At 45.7% G+C, this 22,995-nt stretch overlaps 2 protein-coding genes across 3 annotated transcripts in view; one reads left to right on the top strand and one right to left on the bottom strand.

Annotated features, from left to right (window-relative positions):
- KIAA1143 (KIAA1143 ortholog) overlaps positions 1-22,995 on the top strand; it is a 940,736-nt gene that overhangs the window by 125,351 nt on the left and 792,390 nt on the right. The gene's annotated exons all lie outside the window — the stretch shown is intronic.
- Positions 1,689-22,995, bottom strand: part of LARS2 (leucyl-tRNA synthetase 2, mitochondrial) — a 162,097-nt gene continuing 140,790 nt past the window's right edge. For both annotated transcript variants that reach the window (XM_050780506.1, XM_050780507.1), the window contains 2 exons: positions 8,497-8,624; positions 1,689-3,181 (listed from right to left, as the gene is read on the bottom strand). In XM_050780506.1, the coding sequence (XP_050636463.1) occupies positions 3,002-3,181; positions 8,497-8,624 (308 nt within the window). In that variant the 3' untranslated portion in view covers positions 1,689-3,001. The remainder of the gene's footprint in view (positions 3,182-8,496; positions 8,625-22,995) is intronic.

Genomic DNA, 22,995 nt, shown 5'->3' with positions numbered 1-22,995 from the left:
TTGTGCATGTATCTTCCTTGATTCATGAGAAAATTTCCAGGCTACATGTTTTTAAAAAACCATCTGTTGCTGGTTGCCTCGCCTTCCATTGACTGGATGTACCCTGCTTTTCAAAGCCAATCCCCTGAAGGTGTGCATTGAGGCTGGGATGAAATATGCCTGTGCTGTTTCCCAGCTCACTAATTGTTTTAGGGTCTTAGAGATCAATTTTCTTAGGCAGACAGCTGGCTCCTATTGTGGTAGCATTTGCCATGGAGCACCACTCTCCCTGGGCACAAACTGTGTTCTCTTATTGCCCCATAGAAATAACCCTGATACCCGCCCACGAGTCTACATCTTCCACTTGCTGGACAACCTTTCCCCCCAGTTCTCTGGAACTAACCACATGCTCTTGGCCTCTCACCCACCACTGCCCCTGTAGAGAGGACACCACCTCTGTGATTTCCCAGGTTTACTGGCTTTCCAGGAGGGAAGCCCCAGCCATACTCTGCTCAAAATGCCAGGGGTTTTGGGAGCCATCTCACCTGTCCATGCACATCAAGCAACACGGACAATTAGGTGAGGGGACTGGTAGACATGGCGGGGAGGCAAATGTGGAGGCCAGAAGATGTGGGCTTGGATCCCGGCTCTCCTACTTATTAGCCGTGAAAACCGAGCTAATTATTGAACCTCAGAGCCTGGGTTCCTTCTTTTATGAGAGAATAATTCCTTCCCTCTAGAGTTTTTGTGGGAATTAAATAAGATAATAATATAAGTGAACCTGCTGAGTCCAGTTTCTGACCTCAATAAGACAGTCAATAAATGGCTGAGATTATTCCCCACCACCCGACTCCCAGGGGTCAGAGTTTTCTGTCCAGTTGTTCCATTACCCATACTGTTAGTATGTACTGATGAGCTCTTGTTTGCAAAAGCTTTATCCTCTAGGAGCAATTTCTCCAGAGTCATGCTGGTGTCAGCCAGCTGGTCAGTCTAGCAGCCTGGAGGCTTTACTGGCCCACTGCTCTGCTCAGATCATGTGCAAATAAAGGGCTCCCTTCCCTCATCTTGTTCAAGACCACTTAGCTTACCCTAAGAAAGAACAAGATAATCAAGCAAAAACACACTCCTCCTTGTATCAAGTATTTTCATGGGCTTATATTTAATCCATATTCACTGCCATGTGCAATGAGACTGAGTACATTCAAGTCAGCTCTAGCACTCCAGACTTCTGGTCCCCGTCTTCCCTTTTGGTCCTACTCTTGGTCCTGGACCACACTTACCCCGCTAAGCTGAAGATTAGGAAGAGGAAGAACTAGATAGAAATGATGGTTCAAGTGCATCAGTGTATCCAGTGGTTCTCAAACTTTGCTGCCCATTAGAATCACTTGTAGTTTTAAAGATTCCTGATGCTTAAGCCACACCGTGGACCAATTAAATGGGAATATCTGGGCATGAGGACTAGGCAGAGTATTAGGCCTGAGAACCAGTGACTTAATTGCTGTTGCTAGTGTGCCTGTATCAGTGTTGTCTACCATGGACTGTAAGTTCTGGAACAAGAAGAACCACATGTATCCCACTTTATAGCATTCCATGTGGAGTCAGACACACAGCCAGTGCTTCTGATGATGATGGAATACCTCAATCTGTTTGTCATTAACTCTGAAATTGGAATATGGTAGATATTCCAAGATCACACATATGTCCTGAAGTCACAGATGATAAACATTTTATTACACTAAAAAAGTCATCTGTTAACTGCTGAACTGCACGGGGACCACATCTGAGGCTACTTCAGAAAAAATGGCATCAGATAACAAATACAGATTTCTGGCATTACAAAATGGCTAGATTCTCCCCCACCTTCCTTCCTTAAATATTAATCAGTGGCTTAGACCAGTTCTAGTGGGAACACTTAATTGCTGACTTCACATAAAACAAGGATTAGCCTAATGTGCCAATGACATGAGCCCATTCCTGGCTGTCTTCCCAACAGCCAGACTGCTGTGGCTTGGACACTGAAGGCAACACCTGGGGGGCCTCAGTTCCACTCCTCTGTGGTGAGCTTGCTCTTCCTAATAACTGGCTCTGGGGTCAAATCAATAATGGTGGCATTGCCATCTGGGGCCCACATGAGCCCTCCGGGGCCTGCTGCATCCCTACTGGGCTGCGGTGGGGCTCTGAGGTTGGGGATGAGCAGCCTGAAGCCTGGTTCCACTTCACTACACAGCAAATTGTATACCCAGGGGAGCGGTCATGACTTGCTGCTCCTCATTCATGTGAGGAAGTGGTGCTTTGCCTGGGATCGTGTGTGTCAGAACCATAGCAGGCCTGGGAGGCATGTCCAGCTGGGGTTGGGGAGGACAGGCCTGCATGACAGAGCTGGGGCGTGGCGGGGACAGAGGTGGAGGAACCAGCACTGCCTGCCTTTTGATTCAAAGCACCTTTAGAAAATCCCTGTGTCCATCTCCACATATTGGTTATTTGAACATTTCCTAAATGGCTTCCTCATCCAGCCTGAAGGCAAAGAGACCCTTCACCACCATCTGGAGGCTCAGTTAGCAGTTCCAAGTGGCTGGCACACTGCACCTGAGTCCTGCAGTTCCTCAGGCTGACCTCAAATTCCCGAGGAGCGCCTAAGGCGGAGCCATTTCCCAGATCCGCAGGCTTCCTGGCTGCCCAAGGGGCACTGTGCTCCTTCCTGCTCCCACCCAGCAGTGTCTCTGAGGGCTTCCTATGGGATCAGATGGTCTCCTCCCCCTGCAGTGTGGGTGGGGGGTGAGGGGCAGGCTGTCCGACACCCTCCTCAGTAGCTCATATTTCTCCGTTGCTCAGCTCACCTTCGCCCCCGCACCAGGCCCCACTGCAGAGGCACACTGTTGACTGCAGTCTGCCACGGGACTGAGGTCAACAGCCCAGACATTTGTCTTTTCCCTTCCCCTGGGAAGGAGACGTCGCCCCCTCATCCCAGGCCTGGAAGGAGGTTCCTCAGAGGCCCTGCGTGGTAGCTGCAGCCTCCTGGCTGTCAATCTTGCACCAGGAAGTTGATGAGGGCAGTTCTCGGGGAGAGGAAGGACTTCTTGATGCTTCGCCCTTGCAAAAGCTTGACACCCAGCTCACTTTGGAGAACAAATTCGTGGACTTTGTCCTGGTCCTGGGCAACTTGTTGGGGCACAGGAATTTTGCCACAAGCTTTATTGTTGATCTGAGAAGGAGAAACGCCAAGACAAACAATGAGGAACATCCTCAGAGTGGCAGGCGGCCCAATACCAACCTCCTGCCTGCAAAGGGCGTGGCTGCATTTGTTTAGGGGAAGGCAATAGAGGTGGAGAAAGGAGGAAGTCAGCACCCTGCTTCCCACAGGGTAAAATGCAACCAGCTGAATAGGATTAACACCTAGACCTGCAGAAAGAGACAGACACTGAGACTGCATGTGAGTGCCCGTAGGTGGAGTGAGGACTGCCTTGCATTTTCTGAGCACTGCTCTCATACACAGCTGTGGTAGAGATTATGTCAAAAATTCTCAGCATGAGATGGCTTGGGCCATTTCCAGGCAGAAAGGGATTATTCTGTCATCGGGGCTCAAGTGTAAGTTCAGATCCAGGCTAGAGCGAGCTGTCCCCTCAGATTTTACCTAGGTCTCAAGTGGACCAAACAGTTGACGGTTTCACAGGGGACACAGTCAAACTTCTCTGCTGACTGGCTCCAGAAGGGGGCGCTCAAGTGTGACGACTTAGAAATCGGACCCACATCGTGTGGCATTAATCACTCTTTCTCCCTTAACATGGGTCAGTACAGTTCCAGACACAGGTGGGTATTCACCGAATATTGATTCAATGAGGGAAGATGACCACGTGGTTCAGCTTCTGAACAGTCATGCTTCCAAATCCTCAATCCCATTGCTCCGAAATCTACACACATTTCTTTCACTAACTCTTGTTTTTCACTGGAAAATATAGTCACGGTCTTAGGAAAAGTTACTAGGAATAATTTCTCGAGTTTCAACCAAAGCACATTATCAAATGTCCCCTAATCACCCACTTCCTTTTTTTCAGATTTCTGGAGAACTTGGTGGCATTTTTACTGTCTCCATTAGCCTAGGAAACAGGGAGAGGATATAAATAAAACACGCAGTCCTGGCATATTATGAAATATTGTTTTGAAAGCGTGAGGCTCCATGCTGCAGGGTTTTAAAACATTCTGAAGCTGGGGAACTACGTGTGTGGTGTGAAGGACTGTGGCCCCTCTGCCCTGGTGTTTCTGAGTCATTAGAAGCTGCCTTCTTTCAAGGCCACATGCTGGGCTGGACTGAGACCCTGGAAGAGAGCTTCCACCTGTCACACAAGAGCCATGCCCCTAGTGAAGTCCTGGGGTCCCCAGCAGGGAATTCTCAGGACATGCAGTTGTCAGTGAATCATGTTTTTCCTCCTATGGAAGAGCAGCCCAGGCCAATATCTCCTTTGGGTCACCACCCACAGAGGGGGTGCTGGGCGAGGGGGAGCATGGTGCTCTCATGTGGGCAGACTCAGGTTTGACTCTTAGGCCTGGTCTTACAAGCTGTGGGATCTTGAGCTTAGTTTTTCTTAAGGACAGAATTCTCCAGATTCTGGAGTAAAGGAGGTAAAATAACCTGTGTAAAGGGACCAGCTCACTAGGCCGTACTCCCTCTGCCTTTGTCAAGAGTGGTGGCCAGGATAGAAGGAGCTGGCTGTGGGATGTCCTCTTTGACGCATGGCCTCAGCACAACAATGACCCATTTCTAAACCCTTCGAGCTTCCTGTGCTTTGCCGGAGCCGGGCAGGCTGGTCCTAAGTCATCACTGGTGACAGCCTGTCCAAGGGACCTGAGTCATTCTTGTCCACAGCTGGGGCTTTGGGGGCAGGGCATGTCATCTCTGGATGTGGCCATGGTGCTCTGAGTCTTTCCCATGCTGCCTCGGGCACCCTCACACGGCTCTGGCTCCCCAGGCCTCCCCTGAGTTGCCTTACCAAGGCAGTCCCTTCAGGGTGAGTAGGTGCCGATCGTGCTCCCCCTGTCTCTGGCATAAAGTGCCAATGAGACGGGCAGAGAAGTCAGGCTGGGACTCAACACTGAGCCTGGGCTTCAGGGGCCCAAAGAGGAATAAGCACATTGATATCACTTCAAACAGAGGCTGCTATGCTGTGGGGCTCTTGCACCTCCATCTTTGGAAAGGGCCTAATCATGACTCTCCTGGACTTTTCTGACACCTGTCAGACAGGGCCCAGGCCACAGGTGTTCCTCCCACTCGACTCCATCACCTGTCACCATCATGAGGTAGCCTTGGAATGGCTGATAACAATACAAGCTTCCATTTGCTGCGCTCGCACTCTGCCAAGCACTGAACTATGCAATTCACTTGCATGAACCTGAGTCAATGCATGAATATCCCATCCCATTTTACAGATGGGGAAGCTGAGGCACATGAAGTGAAGTCACTTGTCCACCTAGGCTGCACCCCAGGCAGCAGTAGAGAGGGGATGACCTGACACAGCCCCTCTCTCTCCTGCTCACACACCCTGACAGCCCCCTGTCCTCTGAGGGGTGGAGTCTGGCCTCCGAGGAGGGGACACTCCCCACCTTTAGCCCTGTTTCCAGCACTGCCCTGTGCCCTCTGCTCCAGCCCCTCCCTGGCTCAGCCCGGGTCTCTGTGGGCCTGCCTCCTGTGTTTGCTCCTGGTATTGCGGCACCCTTCTCTCCACTGGGGAGCGGCTGCTTCTCTTTCAAAGCCAAAGCCGCCTCTCCTTTTCCTCACGATGCATTTTCTGATTCTCCAACTGCCAGAAGTGGCAACACTGATGCTAGCGGCAGTCACCATTCACAGAGTAGATTCTGGACTAGCTGTGTGACCATCAGTGAGTTATTCAGCCCCATCCTGCCACCATTTCCTTGCCTGTAAGACAGGGTCAGTCACACATCTGCCTGTCTGTGAAATGGGGACAACAACAAGCCTGCCTCACAGAGCCACTGTGCTTAGTAAATAAGCTCACACCTGGGAAGTGGGTCGGGGCTCACTCTGTGTTAAGAGGATTTTGTCATTAGTGCATCCAGAAGCAAGCTAAGCACTTCCTGGCATTATCCCACCTAATTCTCTCAATAGCCGGATAAGGCAGGCGCTGTGCGTGCCTCCATTTTATAACTCAGGAAACTGAGGCTTAGAGGTGTTAACTATGTTGTAAAACTGAGACTTATACCCAGGATGGCCCGACTTCCAAGCCCTTACATAAACTGTGTGTGACAGCTCATGTGCCCCCAGACCTTTGTTCCAAAGTGATAAGGCGGTAGCTCTTGTCTCTGTATCCCTGGTGTGGGCAGAGCCCAGCATGTCACAGGCACAAAGAACACGGGCACAAGGGAACTGAATGACACTGAACTGTGCTTGCAGCATGCTTCTGGCCAGGGCACGAAGTGAGATCACACGGAGTGAGAACCCGGGCCTTCACAGAAGTCTTTGCTGCTGGCGCGGGGCCGACCCAGCCCGGGTTCTCAAGCTGGGGACACTTGCAGAGAGTCTTACACATGCTTTTAATTTTAGGTTTGCATTTCAATGATTATATAAAATTATTTTACCAATGATCAAAACTCAATTGCTTTTCTGCAGTGGTAATTTAGATAGAAAGATATTTTCATAGACTGAAGCCCTCCCTTTTTCTCAAGTTAGCATTTCTCAACTGGGCTGAGGACAAGTTCTTAGGGATGCATGAGATATTTATTTATCATAAACATTACTCAAATTAAAGCAATCTCTGGGCTGGGGCCGGGTGTGGTGGCTCCCGCCTGTAATCCCAGCACTTTGGGAGGCTGAGGCGGGCAGATCACTTGAGGTCAGGAGTTTGAAACCAGCCTGGCCAACATGATGAAACTCCATCTCTACTAAAAATACAAATATTAGCTGGGCATGGTAGCACATGCCTGTAATCTCAGCTAACTGGGAGGTTGAGGCAGGAGAATTGCTTGAGGCGGAGGTTGTAGTGAGCCAAGATTGTGCCACTGCACTCCAGCTTGGGCGACAGAGTGAGACTCTGTCTCAAAAAAAAAAAAAAAAAAAATTCTGGGTTGGGTGTGGTGGCTCATGTCTCTAATCCCAGCAATTTGGGAGACTGAGGCAAGAAGACTGCTTGAGCCCAGGAGCTTGAGACCAGCCCGGGCAACAGAGTGAGGCCATGTCTCTATTAAATAATAATAATAATAATAATAATAATAATAATAATAAAAAGAAATTTCCTCTATGCCACAAGGATGGTTTTGGTTTTGAAGATTTTTGGAAGAAGCCTGCCAGGGCACTCTCACCTCCTCTCCCTTTGGGGTGGGGTGGCAGAGAACACAGTGCCAGGAGAGTTGGTGCGGAGACAAGGGGGCTGTGAAAGAGCCTGGTCTCCTCGGCAAAGTATTGTTTTTCCAAACCTCCACCTTCCTGCTGGGCCTGCACAGGTGCAGAGGGGCCAGGGCCTGGCTGGCCAACCTCTGTGGGGCTATGCCCTCCCTCAGCCCCTAGGTGGGTTTGTTCAGGGCACTTTCCACAATTTGCAGTCATTTTATTTATGTTCCTCTTTCCTTTTTATTCTTCCCTCTCTCTCCTACTATGCTTTAAGCTCCGTGAGGGCAGGGAACCTGTCTGTCCTATCTTGATTTTGTATCCCCAGAGCACTGTGCCTGTCGTAGAGTCCGACTTGATAAGCATCTGTGAATAAACGAATAAACCTGGGCAAGGTGGACCAACTTCACTGAGCCTCAGTCCTCAATTGAAAAAATGAGAATGGCAACACCCACTTTATAGGGTGATGAGAGTGAAATGATCATTTTGAATGTGAATTACCTGGCCCCATGTGTGGTTCCGGGGAGACATGTGGTTCAACGGCCACTCCCTGTCCTCTTTGTTTCTTCAGACACATCAGCATATTTAAGAGATACTCATCATAAATGTGTCTCATTTAACACATTAAATAAACATAGAAAAATCACATATAGGATAAACTATAAGGGGGTTACTTGCTCTTAGAAAAGGTTTAAACAATAAACTCCTCTTATGTACTTAAAATTACCTAATTTACCAAAAAAAAAAAAAGTATGGAAGCTTTCTGAATTATGTTTCACAGGTATTACTGCATAGCCACCCACCTCACTGTCACCCTTCCCCAGCCCCCAAAAGCCCCCAAGAGCACCCGAGTGAAATTGAGAGCGACTGAAACACGGTCCTCAGTTGGAAAAACAATGAGAGCCTATAAGGCGGGCCAGGTTTATGGCTCCTCTTTCCAAGCCCTTGAGGGCCATGAGAGTTTTATGCTCACATGCTCACAGTTTTGTAGGTCACCACACCCCAGAACTGAGGGTACTGGCAAAGGAGAGACAGGCCTTGGGCCTTCCGGTCACAAGGTGTGGCTGAGGGCTGAGCTGAGTGAGCCAGAAAGGCCTGCTAATAGACCTCTCAAAACCGCCACCGTGTTTAGGGGCCACCAGCAGGGCAGGGACTGCTGGGCTCTGGGGTTGAGAGGAGATACTTACCAGAACTGCCATCTGGATGATCTCCGGCGGCTGCAGGAACTCCGGGTCCACGGCAGGCCATGCCTGGAGCAGCACACTGGCGTCCCAGGAGTAGTGGGCACAGAGCTTCCTTGGCACCAGCGCCAGGCCTGTAATGCCACGGCACAGAAGGGTGGGGTCACTCTAAGAACAGGGAGGCTTAGGAGAGCAGGACCAAAGCTTCCGCCCCCACACAGCACAGCCTGCCGGGCGCTCAGCATTTTGGCCTGGTTTAGAATCCCAGGTTGCTGGGGAGCTCTTGTTGTTCACAGACGGCGCGCAGGGCTGTGAAGATGGGTGGCTATGCCATTCTGAAGTGTGCATGTGGAGACACAGGCTGCTGGTGTGAATGGCATCTCCCTGAAGTTCTGCTGGTGAAGGAATGCCTTTGTGCCTTTGAGAGCTGATTCCAAAGTATGGAGCGGCATTCGCTAGCTATCTCGCCTACGCATTCTATAGTCTGAGAAGGCCTCCCAACCTGTTCTTTTACTCACAATTACTGGAGCCAGGATGCAGTGAATGGCAGGACACTCCTCACCATGTGCAGCGGGATCCTAACCTTCCCGCAAACTTCCTCTCGGGAGTGGAGCCCTCTGATTACTGGAATGGAAGGAGCTTTCCTTGGCTCAGGGTGGGCCAAACATGAGGAAACACTGAGGAATGAAACCGTCTCAAGCCCCGTTTCCCAGAGTGCTTCGTGCCGCAGCCCCCAAGTAGAGGTGGCACTAAGGGTAGCAGAGGGCCAGCTGTCCAAGTGCAGCTGCAGTGGCCAGTGCTCCAGGACTTTAACTAGGGCTCATCCTAGCAGGGAAAGCTTTGACTTCAAAGCCTCTGCTGTAATCTCAGCACTTTGGGAGGCCAAGATGGGAGGACCGCTTGAGGCCAGGAGTTTAAGATAAGGCTGGGGAACACAGTGAGACCCCATCTGTTAAAAAAAAATTCACCAGCATGGTGGCTCATGCCTCTAATCCCAGGTACTTGGGAGGCTGAGGCAAGAAGACTGCTTGAGCCCAGGAGTTTGAGGCTGTAGTGAGCTATGATTCCCCCACTGTAGTCCAATCGGTGACAGAGCAAGACCCTGTCTCATAGATAGACAGATAGGTAGGTAGGTAGGTAGGTAGATAGATAGATGCAAGCCTCTGCTGATTTCATGAGTATAAGAGATGCCCCCAAAGGTACAGGGAATACACACCACAGAAAAATAGATCCCTGGGCAGAAGCGGGCAAGTGAATATGGCCAGCATGCCCATTCTGGAGCAGTGCCCTGGTAGCTGTAGTCCTCACCTGGGAATAGCTTTTCCACTGGTGGTGGAACTGGCCCTTCGACACCTCTCCCTTGTTATTAGCCCTGAGACTAGAACAATGCATTAGAGGGATAGGTCCATGGCTCAGGGTATGGGCTGAAGCTGAGTCTGTGACAGAGGGAGACAATTCCACCAAAACCAGCTCCAATAATACTCGGTTGTGAATGACAACTTTTTGTTTTATCTTCCTTGATGACAAATGTAGTGTACACGCTCCTTGCAGAAAATTTGGAAAGGTCCAAAATATAAAAATAAACATCGTGTTCACCCAGATAGCATTTTTAACTTTTTTTTTAGAGATGGAGTTTTGCTCATTGCCCAGGCTGGAGTGCAGTGGCACAATCTCGGCTCACTGCAACCTCTGCCTCCCAGGTTCAAGTGATTCTCCTGCCTCAGCCTCCCGAGTAGCTGGGGTTACAGGTGCCCACCGACAAGCCTGGCTAATTTTTTGTATTTTTAGGAGAGATGGGGTTTCATCATGTTGGCCAGGCTGGTCTCGAACTCCTGACCTCAGGTGATCCACCTGCCTCGGCCTCCTGAAGTGCTGGGATTACAGGCGTGAGCCACTGCACCCAGCCCCAGATAGCATTTTAAACTTATTTTAAAAGATAGTAATTTAATGTATGTAATAACTATTTGTATATATAAACCAACTCTACAAAACACCACCACCACAAGATCATGTTGTAAATATGATTTTGTATGTTCTTTTTCCCATGTTTTAAAATGATATTTCACGGCAAAAATGACACACAATTTTTTATATATATATATATCACAATTTTATATATATATAATTTATATATAATATATATTTTATATTATATATATTATAAATATATATGTTATATATATTTATATATATATAAAATAGGACCCTAGTTTAATAAAAATTTTATATGAACACATTGGAAGGAAATAGTAATAACATCGATTGGAATAAAATAGTAATAACATTGGTAGTAAATAAATCAAAGTAGTATCTCTGGGGAGTAGAAGTACGGGTGATTTCTCTTTGTTTCTTTTTTTGAGACAGAGTCTCACTCTGTCATCCAGGCTGGAGTGCAGTGGTAAGACCTTGACTCACTGCAACCTCTGTCTCCCAGGTTAAAGCGATTCTTGTGCCTCAGCCTCCTGAGTAGCTGAGACTACAGGTGTGTGTCACCACGCCTGGCTAATTTTTTTTTTTTAGTAGAGACAGGGTTTCACCATGTTGGCCAGGCTGGTCTCAAACTCCTGGCCTCAGGTGATCTGCCTGCCTCAGCCTCCCAAAGTGCTGGGATTACAGGCATAAGCCACCGCGCCCAGCCTTGTCTTTCTTTTTAAAATACTATGTTATAGATTTTCTACAAAGGATGTTTTATTACTTTTTAATTTGAAAAAATATTTTAAAATAACATTTTTTCGTCCTGTGAGATCAGTTTTCTTTTAGTTTCTTTTCATGATTTCATTTTCTTCTCCATTTAACTTTCAAATCTATTAGTAATTTATTTTGTGTTTACTGTGAAAAAACATTATTAAAAGAAAACAACATGGTCAACTTTCCAAACCCAATTTGTTGAATACATCTTCCCTTCCCTATTGGTTTGTGATTTTTCTTTCAAGATGTATTATACCAGGGACTGTTTCAAAAACTGTTCACGTCTGAGCTACCCAAAGTGCCTGTTTGCCATGAGGTAAAGAACTTGGGCCAGAATGTAAATCAACACATCGCCTCCTTCATTGAGAGGAAAAAAACGGTAGCCGAACTCAATGGTGTCTTCGGTGACACAGCTGACTTATGAGCCGGCACAAGCTCCTTATCTTGTTGTGGACTGGAGCTGAGAGTTCCACCGACTGCTCTGACTTGCACTCTCCACCAGTCCAGTCTGTTCTGTTGACCTGTTTTGGTTCTTGTGCCAGTGCCACAGCTTTACTTGTTGTAGCTTTCCATGTTTTACGACCTGGCACTCCTGCTATAACCCTGTGTTGCCAGTCAGCCTGAGGGAAGTGAAGACTCCTTAGGAGCTGAGGATCATGTGGTATGAAAGACAGATTCCTGCTGCCCAGATGGCTCCTGTGGCCCGAGGCTGTTGCGCTTACTAATGAACCTATTCTGTGTCTAACAGATGTGCCTTTTGGCAGAAGGAGAAAGGAGATTCCTGCTTGTTCAGATGGAATCCTATTAAAACTCACATCTGAACATGAGATGGAGGTCACAGAAGAGAGCTCATCACTTCTTTTAGTGAGCTGGCCCTGTGTGGCTTGTCCTGTGACCCAGCTGCAGTGGGAAGATTTCCAAAACCTCCGTATGGCAGTTGTACAGGATGCCTGGGAGATGAAAGGACCTTGGACACAAATGTTCTGGGCAGAAGCTGTTACAAATTCCATTTAAAAAAAAAAATGAGGAAGCCCAGCCTTCCTGGAGCAGTCAGGATGCTTATTTATAGCAGCCTGGGCCCCCGCCAACATTTCCATATAGATGGGAGTGGGGCCATCCTGTTCAGCACTGAGGAACAGAAACTCAGGACCCTGGGTTTTATGTAGTGTTTTTGCCTCCTTGCTCGTTTTAGGGAAGTAAAAAATACCTAACACTTGCGTGGAAAATACAATGATTCCTTTACGTTGTAATGCCAAGGGGAGAGGTCAGGTGGAGAGCTGGCCTTCAGGACACACATGGGGAAAGTCCAAACACAGGCTGGGAAGTGGCAAGGCCCTGGCACGCAAGCCTACCTGACAAGGTTGGCTACAGCCCACAGCCCACCCCCTTTCTTCCCCTCCTCTGGGAGAGCTGCTGTTGCAGACTTTCCCGCAGAATAACTGAAACAAGCCTCCTCTCCCCACTGAGAGGTGGTGACGCTCCCATGTCACCAGGGCACCCCAGAGGGATCATGGCTTCTGTGGATGGCAGTCCTCTCCTGGTGGCCATCTTCAGGCCTGCCTCCACCTCATCTCCCCACCCCTGCACTCACAGACACACCAGGGGGGAAGACTCGGGGACTCTGCGGCGTCTGATCCCTGCTGTGCCTCGTCTAGCCTTGGCAATTCCAAGGAAGTGAATAGGAAGTGAGGCCACTTTGCTTTATCCTTTATCCAGAGAAATAATTTCATTGACATTATTTTGAAATAGCAACATCTGCACAGCACGCACATTTCATGTATAAAGAACTATCAGAGCATCAGTGGGTATCTTGTTCTCCCCTGTAATTATCACACATACTTCTATATGATTTTTACGTTTATAATTTTGTTGAAGTTAATGAGTACAGCATATAGAGAGCAAAACACAATAGCTACACTTCACAGCCACTTTTTATAAAAAGCTATGAAGAAAGTCATCCCAAATTATTTTATGAAGAAAAACAGAGTTGTGGACTGACACCTCAAGAGGGAGAATTCCTTCAGAATCCCTAAGGGAGATATAGGCTCTCCCCACTGTGCTCTCAAAATTAAGGTGTTGATGGATTACTTGGAGATCATCAGTCAGACACCAGAGGCAAATATCAAGAAGGAAAAGTCACTGTAGAACTATAAAAATGGCCAGAGAAACAGAAATGTTAAGGAGATCTTACTTCTTTTAAATAACTTGTATTTTAGAAAAGGGACTAATCTCAAAGAGGCACACAAAGACAGACAGAGACAGACAGACAGACACACACACACACACACACACACACACAGAGCAAAAGAAGGACTATCACCCAAATGCCCATCACTACATTCATTGGTTAGGACACCCTATCTCTGTTAAAAAAGAATGGAATATTGTTGATACAGAACTACTCTAAAGCACAGTAAGAGCAAAAAATGTTTGTACAGAATGTTAACACCTGTATAAAGGTAGACATGTCACATCCATCCATCACATTCTTGTGTCAGATTAAACATAGCATTGGTGACAAAGGTTCTCTGGGAAGCAACTGAGTGACAGATTAGGACACACTTTCTAGTAATGTTGAATATTTTACAAAACACGTATAGACATGCTTTTCAATTTAAAAATTAGGTTTTGCTTTGCTTTAAGAAGCCCAGACAGGCACACTGGAAACTGGACAGATTTTCTGCAGATGGTTGTAGGCACTTTTCTTCAGAAGCTGGGCACATACAGAGTGAGTTCACTCCCTGGGAGCAGTGCCCTGAGGGCAGGCCAGCCAGGGCTCCGAGTGCTCCTGCAGGCACACTGCACGCACTCTGCCACACGCAGCAGAAGGAATGCCTGCCTCAGACAGTAGTAAGATGAATGGTTGGATCTGGTTAGGTGTGTGTGTACGTGTGGGTGTTAAAACCTTCAGGCCAGCTGTGGTGGCTCACACCTATAATCCCAGCACTTTGAGAGGCTGAGGTGGAGGGATCGCTTAAGCCCAGGAGTTCGAGACTAGCCTCGGCCCTTGTCTCTGCAAAAAAATCAAAAATTAGCCAGATGTGGTGGCACACGCCTATGTCCCAGCTCCTCAGGAGGCTGAGGCGGGAGGATCACCTGAGCCTGAGAGGTTGAGGTTGCAGTGAGCCGTGATCATGCCACTGCACTCAGCCTGGGCAACAGAGTGAGACCCTGTCTCAAAAAATAAATAAATAAAAACAAAAAATAAAACTTTCCATTAGAAATGAATTCCTTCCTCCCTTCCTTTCTCTCTCATGGTCTATACTATTTTCCAGAATTAGAATCTCAACACTCAAGACTTATGAGTTTAGAAAGGCAATTAAAAAAATCCTTTATTCTGCAATAATTATAGATTCACAGGAAGTTACAAAGAAATGTTCAGGAGGTCCTGTGTACCCTTCACCCAGCCTCCTCCAATGGTCACAGCTGGCATGATTATATCACAATATCAAAACCAGCAAGTTGACATGAATGCAATCCATAGAGCTTATTTGGATTCCATCAGTTTAATAACTTGTGTGTGTGTGTGTGTGTGTGTGTGTGTGTGTGTGTGTGTAGCTTAGCATAACCATGTGTAGCTTCATGTAACCACCACCAGTTAACACAGTTAAGAGCCACCATCTCCAACTCCTAACCCATGGCAACCATGAATATGTTCTCCATCTCTACAATTGTGTTATCTCAGGACTGTCATATAAATGGAATAATATGGTAGATTGCTTTAGTGATTCGCTTCTTTCAATCAGCATATTCTCATAAGATCCATCCAAGCTGTTGCCTGTTGGGTCATTTTTGAGGATGGTGAAATTATGTCTCCAACATGAGCACCACCAAGGAGCTTGCTGTTTGGTGATCTGTCTTCCTTCCTTCCCTTCCTTCCCTTCCCTCCCTCCCTCCTTTCCTTTTCTTTTCTTTCTTTTTTTTTTTTTTTTGAGACAGAGTCTCACTCTGTCGCCCAGGCAGGAGTGCTGTGGCACAATCTCAGCTCACTGCAACCTCCACCTCCCAGGTTCAAGCCATTCTCCTGCCCCAGTCCATCCTGAGTAGCTGGGATTATAGGCATGTGCCACCACGCCCGGCTAATTTTTTGTATTTTTTAGTAGAGACAGAGTTTTACCATGTTGGCCAGGCTGGTCTCCCGACTTCAGGTGATCTGTCCGCTTTGGCCTCCCAAAGTGCTGGGAATACAGAAGTGAGCCAGTGTGCCTGTTTGATGATATTCTGCTCTTTTACTGTTCACCAACAAAGGAACCCTTGAGTCTTTCGTCTAGAGAGAGTATCAGTGGCTCCAAATACTCAAAATTTCCCTAGGCAAGCAGCTACCACCCTCATCTAGATAGGACAGTATTATGGTAAACAAAAGAAACTTTGTGAATTCAGATGTGGTGTCTTCAGCTTCTCAGATCAGAAGCTTCAGGAAGGAAAAAAAAAAAGATTTCCTCATCCTGTTTGCAAACTGCCAAGACACTGGGTCTGTTTCTTATAAGAGGTCTCCGTTTACTCTTTAAGCAATTGATAGAGGACTGTTAAGTACTTTGGGCATCTCTAAAATGTTTCCTTTTTATCCAGGGCAATAATGGCCATTATGCCAAGAGGACTTCAAATCTCCCTTAAGAGACAGATCTCAATTCTGTTGCTCTTTGGGGAGAACTTCTCCTTTGAAAATCAGCCTCCCAGGGGAACTCTGGGAATGGCCATTTCTGAACATGCCACCTTGGTGGACCATGTTCTCTTCAGTCATTCTGGAGTTATCTTTCTAAGATGCAGGAATAAAACCGAAGGTATATGAAAGGTTAAGTGTTTTAGAAAAAATGAAATATGCATAAAAACTGTCCCAGATCCTTGGGATAGGAATGACTTGACAGTCTGAGAAGACAATATTGAGGCCCTATCATAATATAGTGCTTCTGTTTGCAAAGGACTTTCAACATCCTGTTACATTAACCCTCCTCACATGCTGGGAGAGGCAGGAGGCATCGTTTCCCCATTCTCTCCTGGGGGCACCTAATGCCCATGAGTAATGACCCAGGGGACATTCCTGGTGCTTAAGCCTCCTCACTTGCCTGGGCTATGTCCCCAGCTGCTCATTCAGAAAAAAAGATACACATCTCATGGGGGAGAGCAGGAGACGGGTTTCCCACTGCTTCTTTGAATTGAAAAAAAAAATTAGTTGCTATAGATCTGTAAAACGTTAGGGAGGACTGCAACTGAAATGAACACAATGTCCACTGCTCCAACTGCTCTCTCCCGCTTTCCTACAAATGCCTAGAACATTGCCTGACACATAGTACATGCTCAATCAATGTTTATGGAATGACTGATGGAAACACTGTAGCAAAACTAAGATTCAATCCAGATCCACTCTTCATTATAAAACTGATCACAAAAGCCCCAGTGGGGTGACATGTAGAAAAATCACGGCGCAAAGTTTGAAATGGGCCAGTTCCTACCACTCTTCTTTAGAACATGTCCTGTTGGAGATCTGGTCACAGAAATGAAGGACAGACTGACAGAGGCAACACCACAGTGTACACTGTACCATAAGACCTGCCTGGGAGAGGAAGGACCCTAGAGAGAGTAGATCCTCTGACTCCAGTATTCTAGATGCAGAGACCAGAGGGGCATGAGGGAGGGAGTTTCTGAAAATCCAGTTTACATCAGTCCTTCCTGGGAGAAACAAAATGAAGGAGGTAGACAGATAATGTGGGCCAAAGAAGGAAGATGAAAGGGAGAAATGTATATTCTACGATGAGAGTGGGTGAGTTTATCACAAATTGGATCAGTATTGTTTTATAGCAAAGACTACGACAGAATTAACAGCAGGCCACTTAAAAGACTTAATGTGGGGCCGGGCGCAGTGGCTCACACCTGTAATCCCAGCAATTTGGGAGGCTGAGGCGGGCTGATCACGAGGTCAGAAGATCGAGACCATCCTGACCAACATGGTGAAACCCCATCTCTACTAAAAATACAAAAAATTAGCCAGGTGTGGTGGCGGGCGTCTGTAGTCCCAGCCACTGAGGGGGCTGAGGCAGGTGAATGGCGTGAACCCTGGGAGGCAGAGCTTGCAGTGAGCCGAGATAGCGCCACTGCACTCCAGCCTGGGCGACAGAGCGAGACTCCATCTCAAAAAAAAAAAAAAAAAAAAAAAAAAAAAAAAGATAGAAGATAATTAAAGGCTGCAAAATAGAATATAATATGGCTGCAGCTTGTCAGGGCCTAATACCACCCTCCTGAAGTCTCTTGTAACACCGTAAAAAGAGGCGGCCGGGCGCCGTGGTTCATGCCTGTAATTCCAGCACTTTGGGAGGCCGAGGTGGGCGGATCACCTGAAGTCAAGAGTTTGAGACCAGCCTGGTCAACATGGCGAAACCCCATCTCTACTAAAAATACAAAAATTAGCCGGATGTGGTGGCGTGTGCCTGTAATCCCAGCTACTCAGGAGGCTAAGGCACGAGAATTGCTTGAACCCGGGAGGCGGAGGTTGCAGTGAGCTGAGATGGCGTTACTGCACTGCAGTCTGGGCGACAGAGTGTGACTCTGTTTCCAAAAAAAAAAAAGACAGAGGCAACTCATTCCCTCTGTGAAGTCAGTGAAACCCTCTTTCACTAACCTAACAATTCATATTGAGAAAAAGCTAGTGTTAGTAAAATAACTGAAAATTCTATATAACCCCAGCGAATAGATTTTTTTGCAAATAGATTTTTTTCCAAATACAATTTAATGGTATATTAAGTCTACCATGCCATGGTCAATATGAATTTATCTGAGGATATCTCAATATTAGGCAATCAATGAACTGAACACATAGGCAATCAATGAACTAAATATACATCATATCTAAAGGGCAAAAGAGAAAATTCAAAGCAAATAATACATCACCTCAACAACTGGACAACAGGCATTAAGTAAAATATAACTCCCATTCCTAATATGAGTGCTGGTAAACAAAAACAGAAGGCTGCTTCCTTAACATGACAGAGACTATCCACCCCAAACCAACAGCCAACATCACATCTAACCAGGGAGGCGTTTGTTCCATTTATATCTGGAAATGAGACCTGATTGCCTGTAGCCAGCATTCCTTAACACTGCAGAGGGTTTTCTAAGACGTATAATAAAGAAAATAATCAGACACCATGGTATAACTATTAGAAGAAGAAAGCATCCTTATTTGCTGGTCATAGAATCCTAGAAAATCCAAGAGGATTTTACCTGTTAAAGTAAGAGAGATCAGTAGGGAATCAGGATAGAAAACAAATATGCAAATCAAAATTTAAAAAATTATATGCCGTTGGAATAGGTTCTGGAGATCGACTGTGCATCCTGGTGACTACAGTTAATAGCAATGCATTATTTAGTTGAAAATTGGTAAGAGAGTAGATATTTAACATTCCCATCGCAACAAATGATATCTGTGAGGTGATAGATATGCTAATTACCTTGGTTTAATCATTCCACAATGTGTACATATATCAAAACATCACATTGTACACCATAAATATATGCAATTTTTATTTCTCAATTACATCTTTTTAAAAAGACAGTAGGCCAGGTGCAGTGGCTCATGCCTATAATCCCAGCACTTTGGGAGGCCAAGGAGGGAGGATTGCTTGAGCCCAGGAGCTCAGGACCAGCTTGGGCAACACAGTAAGACACTGTCTCTATAAAAAAAAAAAAAATACAAAAATTAGCTGGGCATGGTGGCATGTGCTTACAGTCCCAGCTACTTGGGAGGCTGAGGCACGAGGTTCGCTTAAGCCCAGGAGGTCAAGGCTGCAATAAGCCCAGATTATGCCACTGCACTCCAGCCTGGACAACAGAGTGAGACTCTGTCTCAAAAAATAAAAATAAATTTTAAAAAATTTAAAAAGATTTAAAAAATCAATTATACTAAGAAAATAATGAGTTATTTCCCTCATATATTCCAGAGGATTCAAGTTACTTGGATTAATCTATTAGATTAATAGATTAATTCTTATAGTTTATCAGTCTACATATATTTTTCTTAACTGATTAAATTTCCATGGTATTAACCTTTATTTGACACCATTAAGAAGACTATCAACTCACAATAAATCTTAACTGAAATAAAACAAATGTTGGTGTCAATGTGGTTTTACAGAAGAAAAATATACCAGCCGTTATCAGTCAGAAAATATAGCAGAAAGAGATTCTAGTCTACAAGAACACAAAAGAAAAGAAAATATTTGAGACAGACCATGAGCTGGGATGAAAGTTTGGATGAGGTAAAGATGTGAAACCTTCCTAAATTAATTCTAAGTTTAACCACATTTCAGTTTAACTGTCATGGTGATTTCGGGAGAACTTCACAAACTATGCAGAGTTTTGCTGAGAAAAATAAACAGGTGAGAAGAGTTAAAGAATTATAAGAAAAGAAATGAAGAAAGGTTAGCCTGCCAGGTGTTAAAACTGTCTGTAAAAATTCAATAGTTAAATCATCGAAGCACAATGCACAATTCAAAAACAGATCCTAGAGTGGAAGATGGAATAACTTCTCAGGAAAATAATTTGTCAATATATATCAAGAGTCTTAAATAGATTCATATCTTTTCCACTTCAAGGAAATAATTTGAAGTGAGAACAAGATTTATGCACAGAATTGTCCATGGCGGATTGTTTATGGGAGTGAAATGTTAGACACACTAAGTCATGGCACACATGGACAATTATGCAGTTTGTTTGTTTTTTTTGAGATAGAGTCTCACTCTGTCACCAGGTGGGAGTGTAATGGCGCGATCTTGGCTCACTGCAACCTCCAGCACCCGCGTTCAAGCAACTCTCCTGCCTCAGCCTCCTGAGTAGGTGGGACTTCACAGGCACGCGCCACCATGCCCAGCTAATTTTTGTATTTTTAGTAGAGCTGGGGTTTCACCATGTTGGCCAAGATGGTCTCGATCTCTTGACCCCGTGATCCGCCCGCCTCGGTCTCCCATAGTGCTGGGATTACAGGCGTGAGCCACAGCGCCCAGCCTAATGCGGTTATTTTAAAAGTTTATATGTAAAAAAAACCAAAAAACAAACAAACAAAAACCCCCAAATATTATATTCTTAAATATCATATTGTTAAACTGGAAATACTGAGAATTTAATTTTTTGCTAACCTGAGAAACTGACCTAAGCCCAGTGTAAAGCAAAGATGGTCAAACTGTTGCTCTGTGTTCTGAGTGACTCTCTGAAGTCTGTCTAGACAGGATGCACTAGGCCTCTGATGCTGAGACCACCACCACCACAGCCTGGTGCTTGAGCTCCTGTAAGACATATCGCCTTGCTCTGGGCCCAGGTGTATGGGCCCCTGTTATCCATCCTCACAGCTGCAAAGGTGTGATTTCACTTAGGATTTCAAAGACATGGGATGGGCCCAGGTTGGGCTACTCCAGTTTGCAGAATGAGTTTATCACAAAGGGATTGAAAAGTCCATATATAACATCTGGAATCATGATATCTGCTCCTGTTTCTGTTCAGGCATATTCACAGAAGACCCAGAGAATTTCTGGAATTTGATTTGAGGATGTGCATCAAAAGCCTTAATCTTTTGTATCTCTTCTGACCAAGCAATTACACTTAGTTATGTATTCTTAGGAAATAATTTTGCACATAAGCATTGGCTATTTAGCATTTTTTTTTTTTTTTTTGGAGATGGAGTTTCACTCTTATTGCCCAGGCTGGAGTGCAAGGCGCGATCTCGGCTCACTGCAACCTCTGCCTCCCAGGTTCAAGCGATTCTCCTGCCTCAGCCTCCTGAGTAGCTGAGATTACAGGCATGCACACCACGCCCAGCTAATTTTGTATTTTTAGTAGAGCCTGACAGCTGGTCTCGAACTCCCAACCGCAGGTGATCTGCCCACCTCGGCCTCCCAAAGTGCTGAGATTATAGGTGTGAGCTACCGCACCCGGCAGCTATTTAGCTTTTTTTAAAAAAATGTATAACTATAAACAGTTTGAATGTTCAATGATGGGGAGTGCGTAAATTCAAACAATGGAAAACTGTATGACCATTAAAAATGATGTTGTAGGCCAGGCGCAGTGGCTCATGCCTGCAATCCCAGCACTTTGGGACGCCGAGGCAGGCAGATCCCGTGAGGTCAGAAGTTTGAGACCAGCCTGGCCAACATGGTGAAACTCTGTCTCTACTAAAAATACAAAAATTAGCCGGGTGTGGTGGCAGGTGCCTGTAATCCCAGCTACTCAGGAGGCTGAGGCAGAAGAATCTCTTGAACCTGGGAGGGGAAGTTGCAGTGAGCAGAGATCGTACTACTGCATTCCAGCCTAGGTGACGGAGTGAGACTCTATCTCCAAAAAAAGAAAAAAAAAAATGATGTTGTAGAAAAGTATTTAATGACCCATAAATAAATACGTTCATGGAATATTTATTTAAGTGAATAAATCAGGTTATAAGATAACCTCTAGCTTAACAATAAAACAAGTCATCAATAAAAGGGAATGAACTACTATAAACAGAACATGGATTAATCTCAAAAGCATTATGCTAAATGAAAGAAAACAGAAATGACTACACATTGTATGATTTCATTTATATAACATTTCTGGAAAAGGCAAAACTACAGAGACAGAAAGATTAGTCATGCTGGGAGCTGGAGTGGGTGTACGATTGACTAATGGTGTGAGGAACCTTTTTTCGGTCATGGAAACCCAGTTCTAAAACCGATCATGGTGATGGCTGAACAAGTATATCAATTTACTGAAATCATTGAGTATATACTTAAAATGGGTAAATTTTAGGGTATTTAAATTTTATAAAGAGACATGACAATTAAAACAACACAGACAAGCGGACACAAAATACAACACACATAAGTAAGTGAACACAATCATTTTACTTTTTCTTTTTTATGTTTTATGAGACAGGCTCTTGCTCTGTCAGCCAGGCTGGAGTACAGTGGTATGATCCTGGCTCCCTGCAGCCAGGAATTCCTGGGCTCAAGTGATCCTTCCACCTCAGCCTCCCGAGTAGCTGAGCCTACAGACACATGCCACCACACCCAGATAATTTTAAATTTTTTGTAGAGATGGGGGTCTCCCTATGTTGCCCAGGCTAGTCTTGAACTCCTGGGCTCAAGTGATCCTCCTGCCTGGGCCTCCCAAAGTGCTGGGATTACAGGTGTGAGCCACCGCACCCAGCCACCACACCCACAACCTGATCTGCACTAAGACGCTGACAGTGGCTGTTTATTTCTAGAGGGTGATGGTAAGCAGATTTCTATTCTCAGTCCTTGTCATCTGGGAACTGGTCTGACAATTCTAGCCGGGCCTCAGTGTTATAAGAAATTCACCAGTTGTGCATAGCTAGGCCATATTATTCGCCTCTTCAACACAAATGATCTCACTGAACGCCAACATCAGACAGTCACACCGACAACATAAAAGGAGACCAAAACAAGACCACGTCATAATTTTGTCAAAACACAAAGACAAGGTCACTGCGAAACACACAAAATATCAAACATCCCCTTCTCTAGGCAAATACGAGTGACTACTATTTCTTTACTAATTACAACTTTATCCTTGCTCAGGTGTACCTCCCTAGAGATAAGATTTCTTAAGATACCAATCACAAAACTGTCCCCACTTACTGACAGCACTCAATCTAGAGCAAATCTTCACTTCCTGAGACCTTTCCCCAAATTATTCTACCAAAGCCTAAATTCATTACATAACAGGTCCTTCCTAATACCCTCTTACTGAGATGCCCAATGTCTCCCCCTGGTAATAAACCCAACTTGTTATCTGAAGGTGTGTTCCTGGTGGTCTCTGGCTGGAGAATGCTGATAGAAT

Source organism: Macaca thibetana, chromosome 2 (assembly GCF_024542745.1).
Source record: "Macaca thibetana thibetana isolate TM-01 chromosome 2, ASM2454274v1, whole genome shotgun sequence".
Classification (NCBI taxonomy): Eukaryota; Metazoa; Chordata; class Mammalia; order Primates; family Cercopithecidae; genus Macaca; species Macaca thibetana.
This window is presented reverse-complemented; position numbering and strand designations above follow the sequence as displayed.